This window comes from Teleopsis dalmanni, chromosome 1, assembly GCF_002237135.1.
Source record: "Teleopsis dalmanni isolate 2A chromosome 1, ASM223713v2, whole genome shotgun sequence".
Taxonomy (NCBI): domain Eukaryota; kingdom Metazoa; phylum Arthropoda; class Insecta; order Diptera; family Diopsidae; genus Teleopsis; species Teleopsis dalmanni.
Window position 1 is genome coordinate 195331842 of NC_051846.1, and position 27990 is coordinate 195359831.

Here is a 27990-nt window from a genome sequence, read left to right on the forward strand (position 1 = left end):
GTATAATATATGTACAATATTATTATATTGAAGATAGTTAAGTTAGTGCACTTGAGCACTCTTACTCTTTATTAACTGAGAGGTCTCTTCACAACCCCTCTCTACGCCTTTACTGGATTATTGTTTATCACTTCGTCAGACTTAGCAATAATTGAACTCAGATCTGCATACTTCCCCGAGGAGACTGTAACTATTCTGAGATTTGATAACGCGGTGTTCTTAAGCCTGTCAGTTTTCGTAAATAATTTCAGGGCTCTATCCTTTATGTATTTTTTGATCGGATCAACCTTGAGGTCCCTGAGGATGTCATTCGTCCTAATGTACCATGGTACCTTGAAAAGTCATCTCATAGCTTGGCTTTGTGTAATTTCTAGCTAGCGAATAGTAGTGTTTGAGGTCTTGCTAAACGCTACACATCCATATAGAAGTGACGGGCGAATTATTTGGTTATATAACTGCTTCCCATTCTTAGCATTGAGATTTTCATTTTTGAATAGTGGTTGGAAGTGAAACAGGATTTATTATTATTTATAATAATAATAATTTATTAAGTGTTATGTAATAATAAATATTGAGTCAATTTTAAAACTTATTAATAAATAAATGTATTTTAAAAAATTCTCTTTTTTATCTTTTTTATAACTGATTCTTAAGAAATAGCTACTTTCAACATGATCTTTCAGAACCAGCTTTTCACTGAAATAAGAAAATTATTCCAATCTGATTAAGTTGCTTGAAGTAAGTGATTTAAGAAGAAAATTCTTCTTCTTTCTCTTTTTCTTTTCTTCTTTCTTTAAGAAGAAATTGTTGACGGAAACTCAATAAACCCTTTTTGAGCAAATACCCAACTTTTTTTTTAAACTTTTAATTCTTTTTAAGCTTTTATTGGATCTTGACCGCACAAAAGTTGAGTACGGTATTGGGTAAAGGTCATTTACTTAATGATTCTAAATACAATATATATTTTAAACATTAAGAAAACAAGTGCTATTAAATATATAACATATTATATTTAAATTGTAACATATGATTATTTAAACAATTTTTTAAAAATAATTTTTAAGCACGATGAATACGTAGATCTTAGATTAATTAAAAAAATAAAATCCTTTATTCAACAGTACATTTCACAGGCAATAATTCATTTTCAATAATAAAGCACTCTATGTTTAGATTTAATGTATATGCTTCTATTTTTTCATAAATATATGATATCGGTCGATTTGGTATTGAATATATAAGAAGTGTATTCCAATCCTCTCTGAAAGTTAATTAAAATGTGTTAATTAAATTTAGAAAAGAATTAACTTAAATTGTACTAACATCAATTCAGAACCTGGAAATTCATCTTCCATAAATTGTCTTAAACGAAACGAATTTCGAAATAGAAATGGTGTGTAAACTCTATTTGAATGGATGATTTGTGGAGTATTTCTTAACATAATTTTTAATATTACACCTGTTGATACTTCGTTTTTAATTTGGCTTGGTACACCAATATATTGAAATTCACTTTGCTTAACTATTGCAATTTTATTACAGATCAGTTCGCATTCGTCACCATCTGAGGTCGTGAGTAGAATCGTTCTCTTGATGTCCTTTAAATGAAGCAAAATATTCCAAAGTTGCCGCTGACCACCTTCATCGATATGAATTGTTGGCTCATCGAGACATATGATAGATGTATTACCTAGTAATGCAATAGCTATGTTTAGGCGTTTTTTATGTCCATCGCTATAGGTGTTTATCTTCTCATTGTAATAAGTAAAAAAGCCTAAAACTTTTGCAAGGTTTTCACATTTTTCTTCTACATATTTATTTGGAATACCACGCAGATAAGAATGTATTTGCAGTAATTCACGACCAGTGTAATCTGGTGGAAGTACTGAATGTTTGTCAGCATAACCAATGCGTTCATATATTTCGGGGATATTGCTTTTAACCTCATAACCATCGATCATAGCTTCACCAAAATCATATGGTTCTAAACCAGCAAACATATTTAGTATACGCGTTTTACCAGAACGATTAAGTCCATACAATCCAAAACATTCAGAACTGAAATAACAAAATGTTTATTAAATTTATTTAGTTATAATGTATGAGTGTATATAGTATATATAAGTATATTCAATACAAACACTATATTTTGATAAATAATTTTCTATATTTATCTGTATACATAGAATGGAAACATATGAAAATGCACTAATTTGTGGATTTGCAATGTATGTGAATCCAAATAAATTAATTTTACAAACGTGTTGAATTATAAACTCTACGGATGTAGAATAATGGTAGTTCATGAAATATGATAGTATGAGATAAGCTTGTTTTTATGCAATAGATATCCCTTGTTATCTACAATTATACATTAAAAGAGCTATATTATAATTATGAGCTTAAGAAACACGAAACTAAGATAGAGTATTTTATTAAAGTACTCTACTCTAGGTTATTAATTTTATATTGGCTGTTAGTTCTATTATTTCTTATGTCTAGGTATTGTATACTAATTTGATGTTTTTGAACCCAATTTGATTTATGTAGAAAAAAGTCATCTTCCAATAAATTTATTCTCAAATTTGGTGAAAAACATAAGGGCGTTTTCCAGTCCTCTTAGATTTTATTGCAATCTGAAGATTCAAAATTATTTTAAATGCAGAACCATGGAAAATACTCCTTTGGCCAATTATTTTTTAATATACCAAGTGGTTGCTGGTAAATATTCCAAATATTAATAATATATATCTGTTGGAGGAGGTCGAATGCTTTATGTACCGTCAAACCGACCATCTCCAAAATGGTCCCTCCAAATTTTATGGAGGATTCCTTAAAAGTTGGCTTTTCATCTCATGTGCTTCTCATAGAACATGAGTTCAAGACCCCACTCCTGATCCGAATTGGAAAGTCTTTACATTGCTTTTCGTTTTAGATTAGTTGTAGTTTCTTTTTTCCCTAAGTACAATTCCGATAAATTGTGTGATTTTGTTCCAATTTTCTGCTCGTTCTGACATTTTTTCAATGATAGTGTACTTTCTCCATGTCATCCTTCGCAGTTGAAGAACGTATGAAAGCATATCTCTGGGGTTACTGTTACTTCTCTTGATAATAGCATGAAACAGAAATATGACTGAAGGGAACTACATTTTCTACAACTAATTAAGTTTTAGAGATATAGTGATTTAATAAATATAACTGTATATTTTCTTAGATAGACTTTTCGTTGAAACCAAGCACTTCGGTTAATATTGAAAATGGAGTTCCCCTTCTATAATTTTTTTTTTCATTTCTTGATCTAAGGAATTATGTTTTGTATTTATGTCGTATAACTCGGAAAGAACTGAAGACATTATAAGAATGAAAACTGTACTAAATATAAATCTGAAGTTGCTTGTTATAATTATCTTATTTTTTATTATTATTGTTATTGATCTATTGCAACAACTCTTATGTTTGTTTATGTTGATACTACATTTCTACAAATTTCTATAAAATTTTTTTTTTTTTTTTCAGTTTGATATATCTGCAGTCGGTTATTATTACTCGCAACCAGGCTCGTTGCCAGTGGTGTCTTGAGAGGCTGTTGCATTCTAAAATGATCGAAAGGACTATACTTGTATAAATATAAGTATATTAATTACAAATGCCATATCATTGTTGCATAAAATAAAGGACTTTCTAAAAGTCCTTCCGAAGTAAATTTCTGGCTAAGAGCTTGTCGAGCTCGTATTGTATATCTTTTTGTTGTGATGGTTGTAATTGCATTTTTTGATAATAATAACATAATATCAAAATTATTCTTATCATTGAAAATAAATGTTAAATCACCCTTCAAGTAATAAAAAAATTGCTGCATTATATGGACTTTCAGCCTTATAATTACTGTAACAGGACAGGTTGGTACAAATAAGTCGATGCTCGAAATACTGGCTTGGTTTGAACATATTTATCTTAACTTGTTCGTATACAATGGAAGGATGCAATTCACTATTTGGCTTATGATGACGCATATATGTGTTTTTAATAGATTGTCTAAAAATATAAATAGAATAGTTTGTTAATTATATTATAAATTAAGTCGAAGTAATTTAATAAAACCTACAAAGCTTTTTTTTTATTTGGTTTGGACACTAAGACTTTCTTTTTGTTAATTATCCACACGCAAAGTAAGCAGATTATTCCATTAACTATTAATGCCGAAATTTCAGGTAAGATACCTTCTTCCCAACTATTTAGAGAATATTTCGCTTAAAAAATAGAAATTAAATAAAATCACAATACAGTTTTAAATACTATTATTAAAGATTTTACTCACTGCAACAATTTGGCTGCGTTGTGCAATGATGCAAATAAATTGAAAGTTCCTGGACTTGAGTATATTCACACTGTTTCGTAATCCCATCAATTAACAAGACTTTTGTTATTGCAGTACATAAGGAGTAACATGGCATAATGTGTAGAATGGTGCGTGAGTCCAGAAAAGAACCTGTATCTCCACGGTAGATCGAATGACGAACCTCATTAACGGTAAAAAAACATGCTATTCCAAATAGATTGAAGGTAACTAGTGTACTATAGGCCCAATGTTTATTTTTGAAGAATGTTGAGACAAGAAAGTTCCATAATGTGACAGTAACACCAGTAAGCAGCGATAAGAGAAAAATATAAACTACGAAGATAAAGAGAGTTTCTTATTATTTTTTATTAAGCAAATTAAAAAAAAAAGAATAAAAACTTTATGAATCTGTAACTTACACGGTGTTTCTTTTAGAACGAGTTGATCCAAATTTAATAAATACATAAGTATTACAACTATTAAAGACGACAAAAGAACCACTGTTATTAAATCATATACGTAAGTTACTCCCCAGAATGACCAAAAGCGTGAGCCAGATATATATTGCATTTTCTTGAAATTCGTATTTCGTTCTTTTATGATAGCAATCACCCTTAAAGGCCATATAATGCACATACAAAGTCCGATGAATGCGGCTTGAAAGTAAGTCCAGCTAATATGTGTTAGTATATTAACCGAATTCTGATTGTATATGGGATCTAGTGGTTCCAGATTTACTGTAATTACAGCGTTTGTATCATATGCAGCGCTAGGAGAAACATTTGTAATTTATTTGAGAATATATATGAGGGATGATTTATTCCTTAAAGCATTATTAAATAAGATGGTTACACTTTGTCCAAGAAAAAAAATTATAGTGTTTCTAAAATCAATCAAGATAGAGTACTGTAAAAACTTTTAAAAGATCTTCAAATATTAAATATTCAAAGTTGATATACTCCAAAATTGATGTAAATTTCTTATTCTATATTAGATTGGGTATGATTCCGATTTCCCGGACGTAGCAATTATCAACGACTTTTATGAACTTTACAATTCACTATTGTACAATTTTTCAATCACATTGTATGTTAATATAGTTTAGTTTTCGAGATGTTGGGCTCATAGGTTGTAAATTTTTGCGGAAAAATACAAACAACATGTAGACACTACAAATGGTATTAATTGTCCTTTGTGCAATCAATATAAGAATTGGAAATCGAAATCTTCTTTTTTTGTTCTTATTAGAACTACACTGTACGGTAATATAACTTAGTTTTCGAGATATTGGGCTCATAGGTTGTAAAATTTTGCGGAAAAATACAAACAACATGTAGACGCCACGTATGGAATTAATTGTCGTTTGTGCAATCAATATAAGAATTGGAAATCGAAATCTTCCTTTTTTGTTCTTATTAGAACTACACTGTACGGTAATATAACTTAGTTTTCGAGATGTTGGGCTCATAGGTTGTAAATTTTTGCGGAAAAATATATATGGTATTAATCATAGTTTGGTGTTTCGTAGAATGATTCAATATGAACAACTTTTGTAATAGGCGTACATTTATGTCTCGATGTTTCTTTTTCAGTTTCTATCTTGGTTCAATATATAAAATGGACCCATTCTGATTCATTAATGAGATGAATATTAATTAATTTTGTACATACTTATATTTATTATTATTATGAATATAAATTTATTTTATACATATTTATACTTCTATCAGAGTTAATACAAAATGTATACAAAAAGATCTTATTAATGAATTATATTATTCAATAAGTGAAAATTGGTTTATTTATACATACTGTAAAAGTGAGTTGTGTACCAAATTCAAACTCATTGGTGCGGAATGCAAAGGAAAGCTGTTAAACCAAGCTTTAATAGTTTTTGGTGTTAACGATATGCCAACTATATATTCTTCATAAGATTCTAATTCTTGTGTCTCAACTATATGATTGGGAATATCAATGACTTCTTTGACTTCATGGTTTCCTTGTGACCAAAATATATTCTGAAGGTAACATTCTTTAACACTTTCTGTGAAATTATTTTGATTTTTGGTACTTAAAATAATATGTGAGTTCTTGTAAAGGGATGGACGAAAAGAAATCAGGGGTTCTTTTTGTGGTACTCCACCAACAAAACAATAAGTCATAGCAGTAAATAAGATAGGTACTATACTCGTTAATAGTATTGGATATTTACTACGTATTTCATATATAAAATCTTTTAATAGGATTGCGTATATTTGAATAAATATTAAACGTATTCCTTTCAACGGATGATATGGATTTAAAAAAATAGGATCTTTATCTTCTATCCAGTTCATACATTTCCCATTTAGTATTTCACCGTATCGATGTATGTCACCAATACTTGCATTTTCGACACCTATGTCAAGAAATATTTCTCCAAGTGATGGCTCAGATAACGTACAATACTCAATATTTAATAGATTCGACTTGCTTTCCAAATCTTTTAGTATGGCCACATATACATCAGAATTTCTTTGTTCAAGTTGATATATTAGTTGTGTGCCAAAATCAATTATTGGTGTTATATTTGGTATATGAACCGAAACGACATTAGTGACATCTTCTGTAATACAGTATGGACCTTTAACGCACACCTTTAAACAAAAAAAGAAATAATAAAAAAGAAATATATTATAATACATATTTTGAAATGATTTCCTATGGAAGTAATCTAGAAGGTTAACTTAACTGCATTGCAGGGGTAATGTAACATTAAAGGAACTATTTTCATGGGTGCAATACTTTTAACGCCCGATAAATTCAAAAGATAATTTTTTTTGAGGTGGCATTTGATATATTCTTATTTTATTTATCTGCACTTGAGACAGAGTAGTTATGAAATTAAAAGGACCTTTCTTAAGCTATGTTTGAATTAGAAGAAGTTTAATTGATCAGCAAGAGTTATTATTTTTCAATTTATTCTATAAAAACTATAACAAATACTAGTACAGTCAGTAGAATAATAAGATGTAAAATGTCAAATAATAATCTTCATATGGTTCTGTCTTAAGTTTCCATCTTATTGGGAGCAAAGTAAGTTTTTCATGTATTGAAGATATTGAAGTTCAAGAACTAAGTATGAAACAACCTTAGATGGGTTTTATTGTAAAAACCCTGTTGCTATGTTGTTATCCTTCTTCGGGATAGAGGTTAAAATATTGCCGAGGTAAGGTATGCCTACCGTAAGAGGTGACTAAAATTCATTAGTCACCATGACACTGTTTGGAATATAACTCGTAGTTAGAGAGTTTCGGCGACCTCAGATTCGGTGGTCGTGACCAATAGAGCTTGGCCCTTTAAAGGCATTATCGTAGTGACTTCGGAGATAACCCAAATTTCCGCGAGTAGAATGTCTGTATTCATTTACTTTAACTAAATGTGGAGTGTCGTTATCCAATCGGTTGTTGTGACCTAAATAATAGCAGAAGTGTTGGTTACATCCTGATCTCTTCCAAGAAGTTAATTATATCCAAATGTATAGCTTCAATTAGTACCGGCAGAGTTCTTTGAAATTCCAATCACTATTGTGATGAAAACAGCGTAAGGTAGATCTCTAAGCAAGATATTTTGAATAAATAGAGATAAAAAATATAAACTTTGAAATATAAAAAATAAATATTTAGTTATTGTATTCCGTACTGTTAAAAGGAACTATCTGTAGTAAAACATTTTTGCGAGAATATTCTGTTTATAATTTTGTATTTGAAATAGTTTTTTTGTTCAAATGAAAAGAAAACTGAACTTAAGAAATCAGACACTGAGATTCTTCTCTGGAATTGAAACCAACAAAATTTTAAATTAATTATAAAAAAATCTAATTAACATATAAGGGTAAACGAAAGTAAGTGGAGGGATTTTTTTTTGTGGTAAGGAGGTGGAATTTTTTATGCACTGTCAGGCCGACCGTCATCGGAATGGTGCGCCCGCCTCCCCCAGTCGTGATATAAATATATTCAAAATATTTTTTTACAAAACTTACCAATCGCATACCCTCTAAATACAGGGATTTTAAAAGTGATAACCTTCCACAACACTGTAGATCACCTTCGGACATTATAGCAATCCTATCAGCTAAAAGTTCAATTTCACTGCTTGAATGTGTTGTCAACACAATTGTGCGCTTCTGCTTTTCTATCCTCAATAAACGCCAAAACATTTTGCGTGTGCATATGTCCATACCGGATGTGGGCTCATCTAGCACAACTATTTTAGTTTTTCCTATAAATGCACAGCAAACAGCGACATTAAGCCGCATTCCATATGACAGATTCTTTACTCGTATGTCCTTCCAATCTGTAAGTTTCATATGATTCATATATCGATAAGCCTCAGATTCGCATGTTAAACTGTCGTAACCTCTGGCTTTGCAGAATAAGGTTAAATTATCGTAAGCTGTTAGATCATTAAACAGTATCCGGTCCTTAATAGCAACACCTATGTTTGTTAGCAGTTCTGGTTTTGTATGTACATTGACATTTTGTATATATATAGTACCAAATGTTGGTTCTATTAGACCAGCTAACATATACATCAACACTGTTTTTCCAGAACCATTATGACCCATTATTGCAATTATTTCATCCTCATACAAAATTTCTGAGAAATTCCTTATAATAACTTTGTCTTCGTTTAACCAATTTAATTGGTCTAATTTCATAATTGCAATTTTATTATTCGTTTCTACTTGAATGATTTTAGTTTGGCGTGAGGCTGAACTACGTTGTTCGGAACTACGACGATTAGTATGGCAAAAGCCATTAATCATATAATACCACTTTAGCGGTTTTCCGAAAAATCTTGGTCTAATTTGTTCAACGTAAAATCCAATGCACAAGAAAATGATGCTATGCAATAGAAACAATATTATATACATACCGACGCTATCCGGTTGGTCAAAATTCTTTTCAACACGGAAGAAATGCTTCCATTTATAACCAATGGCACGTCTTTCCATATTAATTACATTATCAAGTGCCAGACCCATGGAGGTATTAAAAAATACATATCTTAGTATTGCCACATATGTGTGACCCATGCGATTGATTATTTTGACATATGGTATGTAGGTAAATAACCAAGTTACACCTCCAACCGTTACTGCCATGCTCTTGTTGGAGAAAAGAGTAGCGAGCATGAAACAAAAGCATAAAGTCACTAAATTATAGCATAAAAAGATCAAAAAAATATCACCCCAGGTACTTCTGGTAAAAATTGCATATCCGTTATTCCAGTGTATCTGAGAGTATTCTTTAAAATGAATATGATAAATTACGATATGGAAATAGCTTACTTACTTTGACAAGTATTACTAATAATAGGCTTCCAAGAAACAATATTGCAAAAGATCCTATAAACCAAGCCCAGAATTGTTTAACATGTGAAAATCCCAGATTATTCATTACTGTTTTATTAATTGGTCGTTCGGAAACTAAAAACTTTATGAAAATGTTAACATATTCTTGTTAACAGTAAAGGATGAAAAACTGATACAAAACGAAATCGTACCTGAATGAAGAATAACACCGGAAACATATAGCCTAAAATAACAAGAAAGGACACACTTATATTCATGCTATTTTGAAGCAGATCTATATCATGCTGTTGATGAGGAAATGGCTGTAACGCGATTTCTGGCAGAGCACTTAAATTCGTTATTAACTTAATGTAAGATACAGATATCTCATTTTGTAGGGGAATAAATCCTTCAGTTATGTAGCCATAGTTGTTTTCTTTATTTGTGTTACTAAGTCGATGTTCAGCTCTTATTGGAAGGTCATACAATCTGTTTGTTTGCCAATCAAAACCAATTAAAGTATCATTACTCATTCTGCGTTCATGAGGAAAAACCAAAGAATATTCCAATCGATCAGGATATGTTACTGTAGAACTGTCAAATAGATCTTCTGCAAAACACACTCCAGCCAAGAAATGCTCTTTGGTCATTGTCGTACGCAATTTATCGCAGTTTGAAAATCTTCTGAGCCGTACTCCACCTAGGTCGGTAACTGCTCTGTTCATGATTTCGCCGAATAACTTAAATCTTTTAGGTGCATATGCTACAATAAGTTGGGGTATATACGAGCTATGTTCAAAGCTATAAACAAATTGTTAGTAGATACAATAACAAATATAGATTTTCGCCTAACCTTGGTATCTTCGTTTTCATTTTCGCTTTTTGTAAGTTCACATTTTCCAATACTGTCTTCCATTCATCGTGCATGATGAAGGGTGCATGCAGAACTGCCGGATAAAAATCTACTGGAACAATACAACGAAACATGACCAATAATAATGTGAATATGGAGGGTGCGGATATTAATACTAATAACACGTAGGGTTTGGCCATAATTATACACTTGTTTTTCCATAATAGTAAAGATATTTTCTTAAATGTTGACAGTTGACGACCCATTAATATCGGATTAATTATTTGTTTTCACACACTGCAATAGAAAATACAATAAAAATTAGATTATAATTAAATTTGACATACGGTTTCTAAGATTTACTTGTATTTTAAATATAATTTAATTTAAATATTTATTTTACTTGTAGGGACCATGTTCTACAGACAGTCAGTCGACGAATGGTTACAACGATGTGACGTTCTTTTGGTCATAACCAAAAGGCATGTTATATTAGTTAGTCATCTGAAGTGTAGGGAGGAATGAGTTCTCCTCTAATTCTCCGCTAAACTAATTAAGTCACTTTAAAACCACAATTACTCGTAATGATGGAAATAAAGAATGTTGAACTAGAACCAGCCTAGTCATTTAGAAAAGTGAGAGTCTGGCCAATGCTAATACTGGAGGTATCGCTGAGTGTGTTAAAGGAAAGGGAATCACCAAAAAAGGGACTTATACTTTTCTATGGTACAGTGCCTTGTAAAGACAGATGTTAACCCATATATCTCTGATTTTCTTCTGTGTAAGACATGTTAAATCACAACTGTCTACGTAACTAATATTTTGATGTCCTCTTTTTTTGGTCATATATGTATATAAAATTCATATATATATACATATATATTGTAAATAAATACAAATCTACGGCAAAGCCTAAGTTCACGTGGTGGAAGCGTGTGAATGGTGTACCAAGATTTAACAATAAAATAATTAAATATGTTTAAAATCTATACGTATAAATAATATATATATGTTTATAAAAAAATGAATATACTAATATGTATACTAATTTGGGGACTACAAGTACGGTTAGAGACATTGATTAAGCCAATACATTTATCTTCTAGCCCATTCTTATGTGCGAAAACAAAAACACTTCTCATCAACGTGTATAATAAATAGCCTTTTACTATCGTTGGTAATACCTTAGAGGACGTCAACAATTTCTGCTACATTGGTAGTGTTACCGCCAGCAATGGTAAAAGCAGTGCGGATATCGCCAGTCGCAACCAAAAAAACAAAACCAGCGCATAGGCGATTAATGCCAGTATGAAAGTCTTGTAACCTGTCTTCCCGCACTAAATTGAACATTTATAACTCCAGCGTCAAATCGACAATGTTGTATGGATATGATTAGTGCAATGCAGTATTACGATATAAAAGCTGCAAGCCTTCTCCAATTGGTGTACAATCGGTGAAAAACAAGCTCTTAAAACCAAAGAAAAGTTTTTCTGGATATTCTCATACGTAACTTTAGCTAGTTGGGCCACACAGTATGGAGGTCTCAAGTTGATATTACTCGCATGGCCATAGAATGGAATCCACAGGTAAGCCAACGAAGATTGTCGCCTCATACGTGGCGCAGGCATCTTAATCTTGAAACTGCTAGGATTCGAAAAACCTTGCGAGAAGTGTAGAACGTTGCCCTTAACATAACAAAATGGAAAAATGTAATTGTGGTCCTTTACTTCTCGTAGATCTACAGGTATTAATTTATATATAAATATGTAATAATTTAGAAACGAACAACAATACGATGAATGGATTTTATAATATATTTTATAAAGGAATCCACAGGTAAGCCGACGAAGAGAACAGTCGCCCCATACATAGCGCAAGCAACTTGGTCTCGAAGTTGCTAGGACTGGAAAAATCTGGAGAAGTGAAAGCGATTGCAACCAACAGAATGTAATGGAAAAATCTAATTGTGGACTTTTGCTCTTTATATAATCTACAGGTATTAATTTATATATAAATATGTAGTAATTTAGAAACGGACAACAATACGATGAATGGATTTTATGATATATTTTATAAAGGAATCCACAGGTAAGCCGACGAAGAGAACAGTCGCCCCATACATGGGCAAGCAACTTGGTCTCAAAGTTGCTAGGACTGGAAAAATCTGGGGAGAAGTGAGAAAAATCTAATTGTGGACTTTTGCTCTTCATAGGATCTACAGGTATTAATTTATATATAAATATGTAATAATTTAGAAACATACAACAATACGACAAATGGATTTTCTGTACTTTCTATTAAATTCAAATCAATCGATCTGAGTTATTTATAAATAAATGCATTGCATAAAACTCTTTTGCATTTGTCATTTATATAAAATTGTTTAATTGGCAATTAATATTCATAACAATAACAAATAAACTGTAAGTAATGAAAAACAATCAAATCAGACAAAATACATTGCAGCGGAACGAAGCGTTTATGCAAATAAAAAAATTAAACTAAAAACAATTCAAACGCCGCATATAGATTTGAACTTGAAATTACTTTGAGCGCAGCGAATAACGCCGCAAAGAGAAAAAGCTTTAAAGCGCATGACGTATGAGAAAATTGTGCTTAACACACGCAATAGTATGTTGAACAGTGCTTATCAAACTGTTCTTCAACAACAGCACGGTATATTGTATGGTTGCGTGTAATAACACAACTTTTGCGGTGTTTATATTTCATATGTCATTGTGTAAGTGTTGGTAACACTGTTTCGTGCACAACAAACTGGATTTTGTTGTCCAATTTCAAGTTCAGTGCGAATCGGTCATTCGAATTGAAAAGTTGTGAGTTGTGGTATAAACGCTTTTTGTGTCAAGAATTTAGGCGAAGCGTGTGTTTTTGACGTAATTGTGTATGTTATTAATGTGTTTACAAGTTTAATAAAAGCTAATGAATATAAGTTTTTGCGTTTTCTTTTTAACGCTATTAAAAAATTAGCATTTTTTGTGCAAACCAAAAATGTGAATTTAATACAAAAATAAATATATATATATATATATTTATATATGTTTTCATTAAAAAACTTACTGATTAAATAATAAAAATCAAGTATTATTTCTTTAGAATTTTAAAGAAATTACGGTTTTTCTTATGTTCCGTTGCATGTGCGTTGGTGTGTTTATATTTGAAGTGTTAATTGATTTAAAAATTAAAAAAAATATTTTACATTGAAGTTTCGTTTTTTATTGTTTTTATTTTATATACTTGAGTTTGTCTTTGTTTTGGTTTTATTGCAGAAATAAAACCAGTTTTAAATAAAAACTAATTTGCCATCACAGTAGCTAAAATAGTTTTTCTATTATTTTAATTTTATTTTATGAACTTCTTCCCTTGACGTAGTCGGGACTTATAGATAACAATTTAATTTTTTTTCTATACAAAACTAGTTGATCTCTTATAAGAATTGTTTGCTCTAATCATTCATTATCTTCTATAATAAATAATAAAGATTTAGTCAAATGAAAAAAAAATTTTCAAAGCTGAGGGTATTAGTTTTAGTGAAGTGAGATGATTTTAAAGAATTTCGCATGATTTTTGTAAATATTTAATTTGCCACGTCAAGTTAATATTTTCTAATCATTATAATTATTTTCTAATAAATATTTTTAAGTCTTAAATGAAGATATTCACCAACAATATTTTTAGTTGAATAACAAAGTATTTTTAGTTTAAAATTTTAAAATTTTTATTAATAATAAACAATAATAATAGATAACATATTAATCTGTTATATATAATAAAAAAATATCTATACAAATGAAAAGAAATTTTAAATATTTAATAAATTATTAATATAATCAACGAATATTCTACCGGCATATTATATATAAAATAAAAATTATAATAACTTTTAATTTGTTAATGTACTATATTAAAAAAATACATATATAAATGTATGCAAATTTTATATTGTATTTAGAAAAACAATTTTTAAATTAAATAATCAATATTTCATTAAAATATTATAAATATTAATAATAAATATTAATCTCTTTATTATAAATATTATTTATATATCAATATTAATATTTTCTGTTATTTATATTATTATTCATATATTGATATTAATATTAATTGTTATTAATATTATTATTAATATATTGATATTAATATTAATATTAATTATCATAACATTAATATTAATTAAATTTCATATATATAATGTGTAAAGTGCCAGTAGAATATTCATTTATTCAATTAATGATTAGTAAAATACATAAATTTACATTAATTATTTTATACACCTTTATTTATAAAAATATTTTATTTAATTTATTTTATGCTATTTTAATTTAAGTTTATTTCATTTCATTTAATTTTATTTTATTTATTTTTATTTTTAATTATTTCAATTAATTTTATTTAATTTTATTTAAGCTTATTTCATTTAATTTTATTTAATTTTTTGATTTAATTTGATTTTATTTTTAACTTTTTTAATATAATTTGTTTTATTTTGTTTTTTTTATTTCGTTATATTTTAGTTTATTTCATTTTCTTTTAGTTTATTGTATTTTATATTAATTTGTTTAAGTTTATTTTAACATATTTTATTTTCTTTATAAATTAAAATTATTTAATTTCATTTTATTTTACTTTATTTTACATCACTATTCTTTTTTACTTTTTTATTTTATTCTGTTTTATTATATTTAATTTTATTTCATTTTTATTGTTTTTTAATATTGTCATTATTTTATTATTTATATGTAATATCGTATATTATATTAAATTCTTTTTATTCTGTTTTATTTTATTTTATTTCGCTTTGTATTAATTTGTTTTATTTCATTTTATTTCACTATTTTTTGTGTTATTTTGTTTTGTTTTGTTTTCTTTTATTTCATTTCAATTTATTTCGTTTTATTATAAGTTATTTTTTTGATTTATTCGATTTTATTTCTTCGAATTGTAATATATATTATTTTATTTGATTTTATTCGAATTGGTTTTACCATATTTTGTTTTATTTATTTCACTTTATTTTATTTTTTTTCATTTTATTTTATTTTTTTTATTTTATTTTTATTTTATGTCAGCTTATTTAATTTTTTCTTATTTTATTTTTTACAGTTTGTTTTATTGATCCATTTTACTTTAATTTATCTTATTTTTTTTTTATATTTTATTGCATCTTTTATCTGTATTATATTATTTTATATTATATTACTTTATTATATATTATGTTATTTTATTTTTTTTTTTACTAGTTCTTTGACAATTATTTAATTTAACGTATATATCGAAGCACAGTTAAGTACTGACTGTATGCATAACTGAAGCGAGATGATTTATTTCGTTATTTTGCTGTAGTCAATTTAACATTAGAATAATAAATAATAAATAATTATTAAATAATTTTATAATGACAACTTTTTTACTGTCTGGTATAATTATTTCAGTTAAGGACTTTTTTATATAATTCTTATTTGCTTACATAATTTTTATTAAGTATATAATATTTTATTTTTATTGCCCATTTACAATTTCCTGTGTTTTTATGTAATGTAAAAAAAAAAAACACCGAAACAAATTTAAATATTCGTAGTAAAAAAAATTTATAAGGACTACAGAATTGCAAAAAGCAACAATCAAAATAATAAACTCGGTTGTTTCGGTTTGTCGAGTCCTTAAAAGACGCAGTGGCGCACACAGTTTCCTTATGACGAATGTTGCAGATTTCCATTTAAAAACTATTCATTGCTTTTAATGCAAATCGCAGCGCGACGACATTTTTGGAGCACGGCACAGATTGAACCCCAACGGAGGCCGGAGTAGGTCAGGTCAGTGCATTTCTTTAATTTTTCATACGCAAACGCTTTGTTTTTTTTTTGTTTTATGTATTTTGGAGCTATAAAAATATCCATTTAAATTATAAAAATTTGAAAAAATCTTTTTTAACAAAATTTAATTTGCAATTAATTTTTGTTTGGAATTTTGCACGAACGGAGTGTGGCCTTAAACGTGTTTATCATTAAAAAATGTAAACTGAAAAATAATTCAAATATATTTTATTTATTTATTGATTATTTACTTTACTTGCTATTTTCATTGAACAGTTTTCTATGGGAAGTGTCAATTCTCAAAACCTCTACAAATTACCGGGTTGTCAATGAGCATTTGTTAACATTTCAATATTTATTTATTGTAGATATTATATTCAGTACTTCAAATGTAAGCTTAATATAAGGATTATCAATTCAACTTGATATATTTTTCCTAACAAATTTTCCTACTATCTTTAACCCATTCTTATAGTATGTAGTCTTATGGTAAGCTCAGTAAGATTACCGTTTAATTTGATGTGAGTTTCGGTCCCGGCAAACTGAGTTTTGACTTTATAAACGACAATTCCGCATAAGAGGCATATATTTCAAAGAGTGCGAGATTTTAAAGAGATTTTTGAATTTTAACCACAGTAGCACTGCTAAAGTATGAGCCCTAAAATCTTTCTTATATATGCCATGATTAACATTCAGTAATATTATTATTGTTATTATGCGACCAAGAAATTTATTGTGCCCATGACCTTAGACTAGTTCTCCAAGACCAACTTTCCTAAAAATTGTTGCCTTAAATCTATGTTACGAAATTTTTTTTTGTGTCTAATATGAGATGCCCACATAGGCACTTCGTCCGTTTGTGCATTGGTGGCGGGTATACGTGTTTTGTGGTCTTGTTATTTTCCCAATAAAAGCTACAAGTCGCCAGTTTTGTAGAGTGTAATTGTATTATACCATATGATCGGTATAAAGTTTTTTCAAACACATGTCACAACAGCAATGACTACACCAGCTAACAAAATAGGAAATAGGATTATAGTCTTAGGATTATAATATTATACACATATTCGGTGCTATTATAATAGTGGATTAATCATGTTTCATCAGTAGTTATATGTTATTATTAATCTGTTCAAAAATTCAATTTTTCCAGAGCGTTTTTAAATTATTAATCTACTAATTTGATTGTTTTTCTGTTTTCGATTCTTATACCACTAAAAAGAAATTCAATTTTGTTTTTATTTTTTTTAGACTTGCAATTTTTTAGTACATTTTTTCGATTGTTCTTTGCTTGCTTGAGTGCCTATCTTCTTCCTTCATCAGTTTATATGAAAGTTTTTTTTTTTTTTGGGTCTTTGAAAGTGAGTCTTTGAATTGTTTAGTGATTGTGTTGTTGATTGAATATTAGTAGCCGCGGTTCTAACAACGTAGAGTTCTATTTTAAACTTAAAGTTGAATACAGCATTTTCTAAAATCAGTCAGGTGGGGGGACTATGGTATCTCATATTTTAATGTAACGATCATCGACCATCATTTAATGCACTATTTTTTATATTAATTTTTCTCTGTGGTTTAGTAATAGGATCTTGGCCAAAAACTCCACCAATATCATTAACCACGCACCGTACTCTCAAGACAGAATTTGTATGATAGTGTTGCCAGCGTGAAAATAAAAAAAATTTACCTATTGGATAAGCGTGGGAATTCAAAAATAGGCCTCTCGTTTCAGAGTGTTTCGTTAATGAAGTATCAACAATCTATTTAATTGGTTTTAATATTGTGATGGTTCTTAATATAAAAATCTAATATATAAATATCTGCTTTGTGGTACAAAAGAAAGTATCTTTTAATTCAGCTTTAAATTTAAGTTGTTAAGTTTGCGTTTCATCTATTTTTATTTATTATTTTTTTTTTAATTTTCGTGTATTTATTTGAGTTGAAATATAATTAAATAAGGGAAGCAACAAGATAATTACAATAAAATTTATTGCAACTGAAAGCAACTAAATTAACTGACATGAAAAAGCACAAGGATAATAAGGTCAATGCAAGGAATGCACACATATAAAAACCACAAAATAAATTCATTCTTGTTTTTTGCACAGAATTTTACACAATTTTACGAAAAACTATACACAAACAAATGCACACACATTCTTCAGCACAACGAAACGAACGTACGAAACGTATGTTACGTATACGTACCAACTTCAGCTGTTAATGTGTGAGTAGAGTGGCAGTAAACATTCTGAAATGCAGCAACAAATGTATGAGACGTATGCTTGCAGCTTAAATGTATTGTTTCATATGTCAAACGCTGATATGCTGGCAGCGAAGTCAGCGCCAATGTAAAGCATGCAGCGTGCTAAATATATGCAAGCAGAGTATGTACAACGTACATACATATTATCGAATTGTTAAAAAAAGAAACTACAATGTAAACAAAACAATGATGTGTGCATGGAATAATGCGGCAAAATGCTGCCAAAATAGCAAAACACGTAAGATTCGTTGCTGCCGCATACACAAGCATAAGAATGTGCCACAACATTGTGTGAAAGTACACAAACTCATGCACGTCGTGCTGTTGCGAACACTTTAATGCTTACAGTGAGTCTGTTCAGTGTGCTCATTTATTGGAAATAGTAGACCAAAGATATTTAAGGGTTGGCTAACAGAATGACTGCAAAACGCAATGAATTTTTTCTCCTAAACACAAATATTCAAGGTTTTTACTTCAAGAAAATCTGAAGAAATTCAAATTTTGCAAACTTAAGCATATAAAAGCATTGCAGTTGTTATTTTGGTATAACCAAAATTCAGTTTTAATGGAGATTCACAAATATAAGACTATTTTGATTGGTATTACATTGGATTCGGGGCTAATTGAGTTTCCAGCTTAACCTAACCTAACATTTGGATGAATATTATAATATCTCTTAATTCAATGCCATTTGATCTTATTGGGTTCAATGAAAGCTGTATAAAGATATTGAACTTATGTTGCGATAAGCATAGTGTATAAACAGATAATATGGGTAAACATTTGTTTCACTCTATGTTTCAAAGCTACCGCAGGTGTCATTGCCTTTTAATCCCAACCTTGAGAAATGGTAGTTAATAGCAGGAACTAGATATAAAAAACTAGCGATTAACTTAAGTTCAGATCTATTTGAACTTAGAAATCTTTCAATATATTTATTCCGTACTAAATTTTTGGCTCTGGATACTAGTTTTTTGAACCAATTGTATTGATAAATATATACTAAAGTCTTTGTCAATTAAATAAATTAACGTGAAGTATTATAAATTATTTAAAACAATTTAATTCATTTATTTGGGATAGCATAAAAATAAAATAATGTGATGTGTAAATTAGAAACATGTCGCGGGCCGTACAAATATTAGCATGAGGCCTACGGGTTATGCTTTGGGCGGTTGTGTTGTGGGGTAGTTAAAAAATGAGATACAGGGTTCAATCAGAGTTTTTGTATTTGAGAAGGATTTAAAATAGACATGTACTCAATAAAGAGGTTTTTCAAACAGTAGTGAAATACAACAACAATTAATTGAATTTTTGGCTGACCATACAGCTATTTCGAGTATTGCCAAATACCCATCATCAATACCCATCAGTGGTCTTGGAAATAATTCTTCTTTTTAATTATTCGTAAATAATTTTTTGAGACTGCAAGTACCAGGAATCGAACTCGTCCCCTGCCAAATTTGAAGCTCAGAGTCAGCGCACTTTAACCAACCAACTGACAACTAATTTTAATAGTCAGTTTTGGTAAGAGTAAAGTATTTTACTAATATAAGTGAAAGCGGTTCTAAACTTTCATTGTGCAAATTTCTAAGTTTTTGATAATAAAAATATATTTACACAAATTGAAATTATGTATACTCTGTTTTATACCAACATCAGCTATATTTACTTTAAAAGAAAATTCATAAAAATTAAAGATTGACGTATGAGTGATGAGAAATGAGATTCACGTATGCATATTACATGTGTTGACAAGATACCAGAAGGAATACACATAAAATTTAAACAATACACAAGCAACAATAAAGCAGAATTGGCCACATTTGATAAACAAAACACAAAAGGACAAGACAAGCAAATTTTGATCCCATTGGGGTTTTCAAGGAATACGTATGTCTATCAGACATTTTTGACAATTTTTGCTGCTGAAGCCGTTTTTGCTGCCTGTTATACATTGTAGAATGCGAAAAATTTCATAAATGTTTATAAAAGTGATATGAGCAGAAGTTTTGCAAACAAATAAGCAGACAAACGGTCCGACAAACAGATACACTTACATATTATTTGCTTCTAAACCAAAAAAAAAAAATGCTTGAGTCTCAGTTTTTGGCCAAAAATGTTAGTGGAGCACAAGGAAAACCTACGAGCAGTTAGAGCATCTGCAGTGAGGTGGAAGTAGATATGTGAGGAATGTTGTGGGTCTTTCTTATTTGGCTACTCCATTTCAAATTGTGCATACACGCAGTAAAAGTAGTGAGCAAAGGCATTGGTCTTTACAAACCAATAAAACTGCTAGATGTGGCTTATTCCTTGTATGTTGACTTAGCTTTTGTGTTTACGGTGATATTTAAGGCCTTGGACTTTTTTATCTATTGAATTTGAATTGAGATGGATTTGAACTAATATATTTGTGCTCACAAAAATATATAAAACATATATTTAATATGGTAATATTTGTTCAGTTGAAATGAAACACTGAGCTCAGTTGCTTTTGTTAGCTGTACAAGCTAAAAAACGTTTATGTACATATCTTTCAATCTATCGTATAATACATAATACTCATATTACAAATGCTAAAAAACCTCATGTGAATTGTTGACTTTTATAAAAATCTTTATTTTGCTTTCGAATTTAATTGTTCGTTTCACTTCATGCATTTTCTGGTTTTGTTACTAATTTCATTACTTCAATTGATGACATCACTCTGCGATTTCGTACTTTTGTTCCATTGGGTATTTCGCAATGTTCTTCCCATCGAAGCTAAACCTGCTTATGAGGTAACACATTAGCGTGCTAAACTCAATAAAAATCGTTTATTAATACAGTGAACAGAGAAATTTATTTTTTTTTTAATTTATTTTATATTTTTATGATAAAATAATATTAATAAAGCACATCAATTCTCAGAAAACTAAACCTCAATATTTCATTGAAAAACCACTAGGTAAACCTATTGAAAAAAATAGTATATAATACTTAACTGCTTGATAATTAAGCCGTTTACACCATAGTAGGTTTATTCAATTTTTACATATAAAAAAAAATAATTCTATAAGTGATTTAAATTCATGTTAAGTTATTAAGTTTACAATTAAACACATTTCTTGGAATATATGTATCTTTGCAATTAATTTTGTAGTGCAATATTTTCCACATTTATTTTCAGCTTCAATATTAGTATTTTTCTAAAAAAAAAATGAAATTCCTTTTTATAATTTTAAACACCATCTAGTTAAACTATAATTTAGAATACATTGGAAATTTCTACTATTATTAAAAAATTCAGAGAACTGTAAACGTATATAGTTTAAAATTAAATGAAATTTATTTGGTTGGTTGTTTGCAGTGGCAGTTTATCAGATAACTTCCAGGTACCTCAATTAACGATTTTTGGCTTAAATCATTCTCGTCGAACTTAGATAATTTAATAGCTGTTTCGTTTATTCAAGACTTTTGTACAGTCTGGAAAACTGTTAAAGAAGTATGTTTATAAAAACGTATTTCTTCTGGACACCAAAACCGGGTACTCACAGAGAAAGTGTTCTATGATTTCTTTTTCCGACAGGTTTTCACAAATTCTGCACTGAGGGTTATGAGGAATGCGTAGATCTCAATTATTCTTCTATTAAAAAATATTTAATCAATTTATTATGTTAAATAATGATTGCATACAGAAACATACTATCTGTTAAATAACAAAAACAAATAAACAAACATCGCATGTATTTTGTGTTAAAATATTAGGGAATCATGAATCAAACCAACTTTATTTTGTCGCCTGCAAAGTACGCCTTTTCGTGTATAAGTGATAAATGTCTGACTTAATCGTTCATATTTCTAATCTAATTGATATCTGATCTTTAACTCCTGCAATTTAAATTGTTTTATCGCCTTTAAATACGCCCAATCGAGTATAATATATCTATGCTTAACTTAATCTTCTATACTTTCGTAGTACGGTATGTTAAGTACATATCATTATTATTACAATTGTATTTATCATATCTCTCAGTCTAATTACTGATGGCAAGATTTGGATTATGTAGAACTTCCTAAAAAATATACAAACTTAAGGCATCGAATATATGGAATGGAAGTCATATATTGCCTAAAGTCGCCGCTGGCATCCTACCTATTAGCAAAAGATATATAAAAAATTAATAAAAGATTCGTCACAGTTAGTCTAATAGCAATCAAAACTTTTCGCTCTCAATATATCAAATCAAAAGTTGTCCAAACATGTGTTGCATCTTCGGACGAAATGGGTAGTTACAATAACATATCTGTCATCTGCATATCGGAACATAGTGGTTTATATTCATCATCATCATCATTAGTTCTTGTATCTTCCATTGGAGTACAGAGTTAGTGGTTTATATTATCGCTTTTGAAATACAACCGATTGAGTATAATACATCAATGTTTGACATGTGTTGTATATTCGGACGAGATTGGTAGTTATAATAACGTACTTGTCATCTGTATATCGGAACATAATGGTTTATATTAACGCTTTTAAAATACACACAATATAGTATAATATATCTATGTTTGACTTAATTTTCTATACTTTCGTAGCCTGATTAAAATATGATCTTAAAGTTCGTCAACTATTTTTTTGACTCGTCATAGTACTAGGTTCGGGAACAGATGAAAATGACACTAAGTCATGTTATCTGAGTACAGTGTTTAGTTGTTTTTGACAAATAACTCTATAAAATTATGCAAAATATTAACATTTGACTTATAATATGGAAATAGCTAATAACTTCAACAAGAAAAAGAATTTTCCAACAATTTTCTCTAAGAATATTCTGTAAATATATCGTTTTCAGTGTATCTGTATTATGCTTGTATATTATTTTTCATTGGCGATCTCGTTTCAAAAAGCTAACTAACAACAATTTTTTTTTTAATTTTAAGAGATTTCATAAATTCATTCATCAGCGAAAATAATATAAGAATCATTCATCTTATTAACTTAATTTAGAACACAAGCAACTTGATAACCTTAGGCTGAGGTCATACTATAATTTCATGTTGAAGAACACTTTTATGGATTTATTTATATCATTAAAAATATTTTTTAATTATACAGTATTTCCTAGAAACATTAATGATAGTAGGTAGAATAAAAAGTGAAATGAAATTGATATACACATTATTCTATATTAAAGTTTATTTTTTGTTAAAAGCAATTTAATTGAAATATTATGTTATTTATATTTATTATATTAAAATATACAGATATAATATTTACAAGGTTTTCAATAAAAAATAGTTTGAATTTATTTCTATTCAATATTTTTTCCGTTTTAAAAAATATAATATGAATAAAATAAATATTGTTGATTTATATGCAAAATATAAATAAATAAAAATAAAAGAAAATATATGAAAATGAAATTAAATTTTATTACAAAAATTTTTTTTTTTTAAAAATTGATTTTTTGCCAACAATATTAATGAATTTCGGTTAAAAACATGATTTGCTATTCTGAGATTTTATAATTAGTAAAATTGTGTATCTAAAAAATCAAAGTAAAAAACTATCAAAACGCAGATAAATTTTGTGGATTTAAAATATCTGTTCAGATAGTTTGCGTTTGTTTTTTTAAGAGTTTATATATTGTTAATTGTTATTGAACATACACTAATTAAATTATCACTTAATTTAAATTAATTAATATTAATAAATTTGAATCAAATAAAAAAGTTATCTTAACTTAAGTTTTATCCCCTTTATCGTAGAGCACATAAATTGAAATTCATCTGCACAATAAACTTTATGAGACTTCACTTCAATGCATTTCTTTACAATCTTTTATATAAATTTAATTTAATCCCCCCTTAAATTCCCCCTCAAACAGACTTTCAACTTCTGATCTCTGCTGAACTGTTTACTTATTAAAGTAATTTTTCGTGCGCATTAAATTTTCATTTTCCTCCTCATTTACCGTGCAAGGAAAATTTTTAAATTGTGTGAATAAAAAGCTGTGAAATTTTTCCCTGCCTTATCAATAATCTTGTAATCATTTGCCACCATTTTTTGTGCCATTTATACTTCATCATATCACTTAGCGCTTTTGTATCCGACAACTCATATTTGTCATTTAAATGAAATTTGAAAAGAAAAAGTTATTTTTACTTTTTTGTCTGTTAAACGTTTAATGTAAATGAAACTGCTTATAATAGACAATTTAAGAGGGGAAAGGTTGCTGTAAATTGTGTAACGTGTGGATGTTTTTTTTACACATAGATATACTATCCATACAGTAAATCAGTCTTCAGTAGGAATGTGTAGAGCCTCAAAGATTTACATTTACCCTTGCTTATCTATTATAATTTAAAATAATATTTTTTGAAATGTTATTTATTATAATGCGATGACTATAATGGAAAGTGAGAGAGGCTATTTGGATATTGTTGTTATACACTACAATATATCTTTAAGATATATATCTAACATAGAAAAAATTTTAATTTTTAAAATTCATTTTCATAGTTTTTAATTTAAGGTTAAAGCAAAATCTAGTTCATTTATTAATATGTTGTCATTATTCTATTATTAATAAAGAGTTTAATGAATATTCAAAAAAAAAACGAAAATAAAATTTTTTGGAAAATGTTTTAAGAAGATTTATTAATTTATTAAGAGGTTTTTTGAAAAGTAGTGCACTACAACAACAAAACTTCTTTTTTATATTATTTTAATTAATTGAATTTTTGGCTGACCACACAGTTGTTTTGAGTATTGCCAAATACCCATCATCAGTGGTCTTGGAAATAATTCTTACATTTGATTATTCGCAAATAATTTTTTGCGACTGGAAGTACCAGGAATCGAACTCGTGCCCTGCCAAATTTGAAGCTCAGAGTCAGCGTTCATTAGCCAACTGACTTTTATGTTCGCACATATTTCTGGAGTTTTGTTAATTTGTATAGTTCGAATTTGGTAAAGTTACAGATACTTAAATTTCAATTCATTTAATTAAAACTATCAACACTGAGTGGCACTGTAATCAATACCATTATCTCATTTATGACTGACAAATCTCTAATTAGGTATATATAGAGACATAGATTTAATTACTTAATTTTATTTTATTATTTATTTTATATTTTATATATATTATAAAATTTTTTGTTTTTAAACAAATTATATAATGAATTAAGTTTAGATGAGTCAACAATAATAATAATGCAAAACTAACAATCCGAACTAATTATACGCTAATTATTGAAAAAAATTGCTTAATTGTTTTCACTTATTAGTAATTATTAAATTCATATATTCAGTATTTTTTATAAATGTGTCTGAAGTAGTAGAATTATAAAATATTTGTGATTATAGTTCGTTTTATAAAAAATCAAATGCTAATTTAAAAATTTAATTAAATCGCTTTATAAGAATTATATATACGTTGTAACCTACGGTATAACAGAGCCTTATTGGACATTGTGGGATCTTCCATGTTATGAAAAATATTAACATTTTTTAAATTAATGTCATCTGAAGAAAGAATTGAAGAAACCTTAATGAATACTTGATGTTCATATAAATGTTAGTTGAAGTATTTATCTTTAGTGCTGGTACACTACTTGACGAAAATGGAGAGTTTTTACTGTGTGTTCAATATTCAATTAACATTATTAGCATTATTATACAAAGCTTCTAACATAAAAAAGTATAGTGATTCATATAGCCCTGGTGCATGTTGTTATACTGTTGTTGGATTTAACTAGTTTCCTGAATCTATACATATATCTCAATTTAGTTTCTAGACAGTAGTTGAACTCAGCAGACTGATGAATGCATCATGACAGACCCATAAACGTGGCTACAAACCCTTGACCTCAGTCTATGCTCGACATACTGCTCAGTGCTTAGATTTACATTCAACAACTCAAATGTCTCTCAAATTGACCCTATTGTGAACTATTCAACTCCCGAAATGTCTGCTATGTTAATTTTTCAAATTGAAAATCTGCAAAAGAATTTTTATCTGGCGAGTATAGTAGGGACTTAAGGTCTGACATGAGTCGTTAAATATTGATTCGAGACTTTAATGTAGAGACTCCAGAACATATAAAAAGACGAGATATAAATTAGCCATATTTCGATCAGATGCATACGAATATAGATAAAAAGATAATAAAGTATCAAATTATCATATGTTGTGCTCTATCTTGTGTCTCACAATTGGTAACTGAAAAGCGAAAATTAACAGAAAGGAACTATAGAGGAAGACTTGGGGTGTTTTTTAATAAAATTAAAATCCAATGACCCTCTCTAGAGACATAATGTACTACCCAAATGTGCTAACACTGCAAAATAGTCCTTGGGATGTACTACTTTTTGCAGACAAATCAAGTGCTTATTTAAATTCTTGTAAAAATGGTATAGTTTTCAATATAATTTAAAAGTTCTTTAAATATATTATTTAATCATATATGGAAGTATATTGATAATCTTATCTAAGACAATCTTTGACTGCTGCACATTTTTAAATGAGATGTCGACGCAGTTTGATATTTGTGTAATCTGGGTTCCCAGTCATAGGGATATTTTCAGCAAATACGAAGCAAATGAGATAGCCAGACAAGGTGCTTCAGCAAACCACTCGGAACACCTAAACAGTCTGGGCATAACATTGACATCATGCATATTGGTATTGAGTTCTTCCTGTGGTGAACTTTTTAATAAAAGATGGGTGGACTCTATGATATGCAGGCATCTGTATGCAATATAAAAATTGAATTCTCTCTTACAGATGCCCCGCAGAAATATCAGTCTTGTAATAGGTTTAGTAACAGGTCATTGTATTCTAGGTAAGACTAAATCTTTCTTTCCCTATGCTAGGAGATTAAATCTCCCTTTCTACCTTATCTGTTGCAGTTGTGGTACATGCTTTGCTCCTTAACACTTTAGGATCTTTCTTTTTTGAGCACCTTGGCGAACTTCGAGACCTCCCTCTATATAGCCTCATAAGCTTTGTCAAAGGTTCTAGATGATTTTAGCCCTTGGGTTTTTAATAATACGGTAGCACAATAGGCCTATGGGCCTAAGTGGATCCCCCTGGGATCGTCGGTATAATATAACCTAACCTATATTGATAATCTTTTCTCTAATCACATATTTATTTATTTATTTCTATTTGAGCCAGTGCACTTGAGCACTTTTACTCTTTCTTAACTCGAGGTATTTTTAAAACGCCTCTTGGCTGGATTATTGTTTATAACTTCATCAAACTAAGCAATAATTGACCTCAGATCTGCATACCTCCCCAAGGAGCCTGTAACCATTCTAAGATTTGATAACGCGGTGTTGGTAAGTTTGTCAGTTTTTGTAAATAATTTCAT

The 27990-nt window shown here is 28.8% G+C and overlaps 2 protein-coding genes across 4 annotated transcripts in view; one reads left to right on the forward strand and one right to left on the reverse strand.

The window, feature by feature from the left end:
• Positions 1 to 1072: 1072 nt before the first annotated feature.
• Positions 1073 to 10822, reverse strand: LOC119671067 (phospholipid-transporting ATPase ABCA1-like). Of its 3 annotated transcripts, XM_038081567.1 has the most exons (11): positions 10528 to 10822; positions 9887 to 10475; positions 9676 to 9816; positions 8361 to 9617; positions 6152 to 6975; positions 4759 to 5108; positions 4319 to 4672; positions 4106 to 4250; positions 3832 to 4035; positions 1324 to 2058; positions 1073 to 1261 (listed from the first exon to the last, which is right to left on the reverse strand). In XM_038081567.1, the coding sequence occupies exons 1-11, from the start codon at positions 10791 to 10793 to the stop codon at positions 1111 to 1113; spliced, it is 5016 nt and encodes a 1671-aa protein (XP_037937495.1). In that variant the 5' UTR covers positions 10794 to 10822; the 3' UTR covers positions 1073 to 1110. The 3 variants fall into 3 exon arrangements, with proteins under 3 accessions (XP_037937495.1, XP_037937496.1, XP_037937497.1); XM_038081568.1 differs by lacking the exon at positions 10528 to 10822 and having other exon boundaries at positions 9676 to 9809; positions 9887 to 9964; XM_038081569.1 differs by lacking the exons at positions 9887 to 10475; positions 10528 to 10822 and having other exon boundaries at positions 8361 to 9488; positions 9572 to 9617; positions 9676 to 9760.
• Positions 10823 to 13324: 2502 nt separating this feature from the next.
• Positions 13325 to 27990, forward strand: part of LOC119671074 (loricrin) — a gene marked incomplete in the record, with an annotated part of 302007 nt that continues 287341 nt past the window's right edge. The window contains 2 exon segments of the mRNA XM_038081576.1: positions 13325 to 13429; positions 16127 to 16361.

Bases quoted from the DNA above. Each gene is read 5' to 3' on its own strand.
- LOC119671067 (XM_038081567.1), bottom strand. From the start codon at position 10,793: ATGGGTCGTCAACTGTCAACATTTAAGAAAATATCTTTACTATTATGG. The intron at 10,476-10,527 runs GTTAGGCGAAAA...ATTTGTTTATAG, and splicing joins ATGAAAACGAAGATACCAAG to CTTTGAACATAGCTCGTATA. The intron at 2,059-3,831 runs GTGATTTAACAT...TTGTTATTTCAG, and splicing joins ATTTTTTTATTACTTGAAGG to TTCTGAATGTTTTGGATTGT.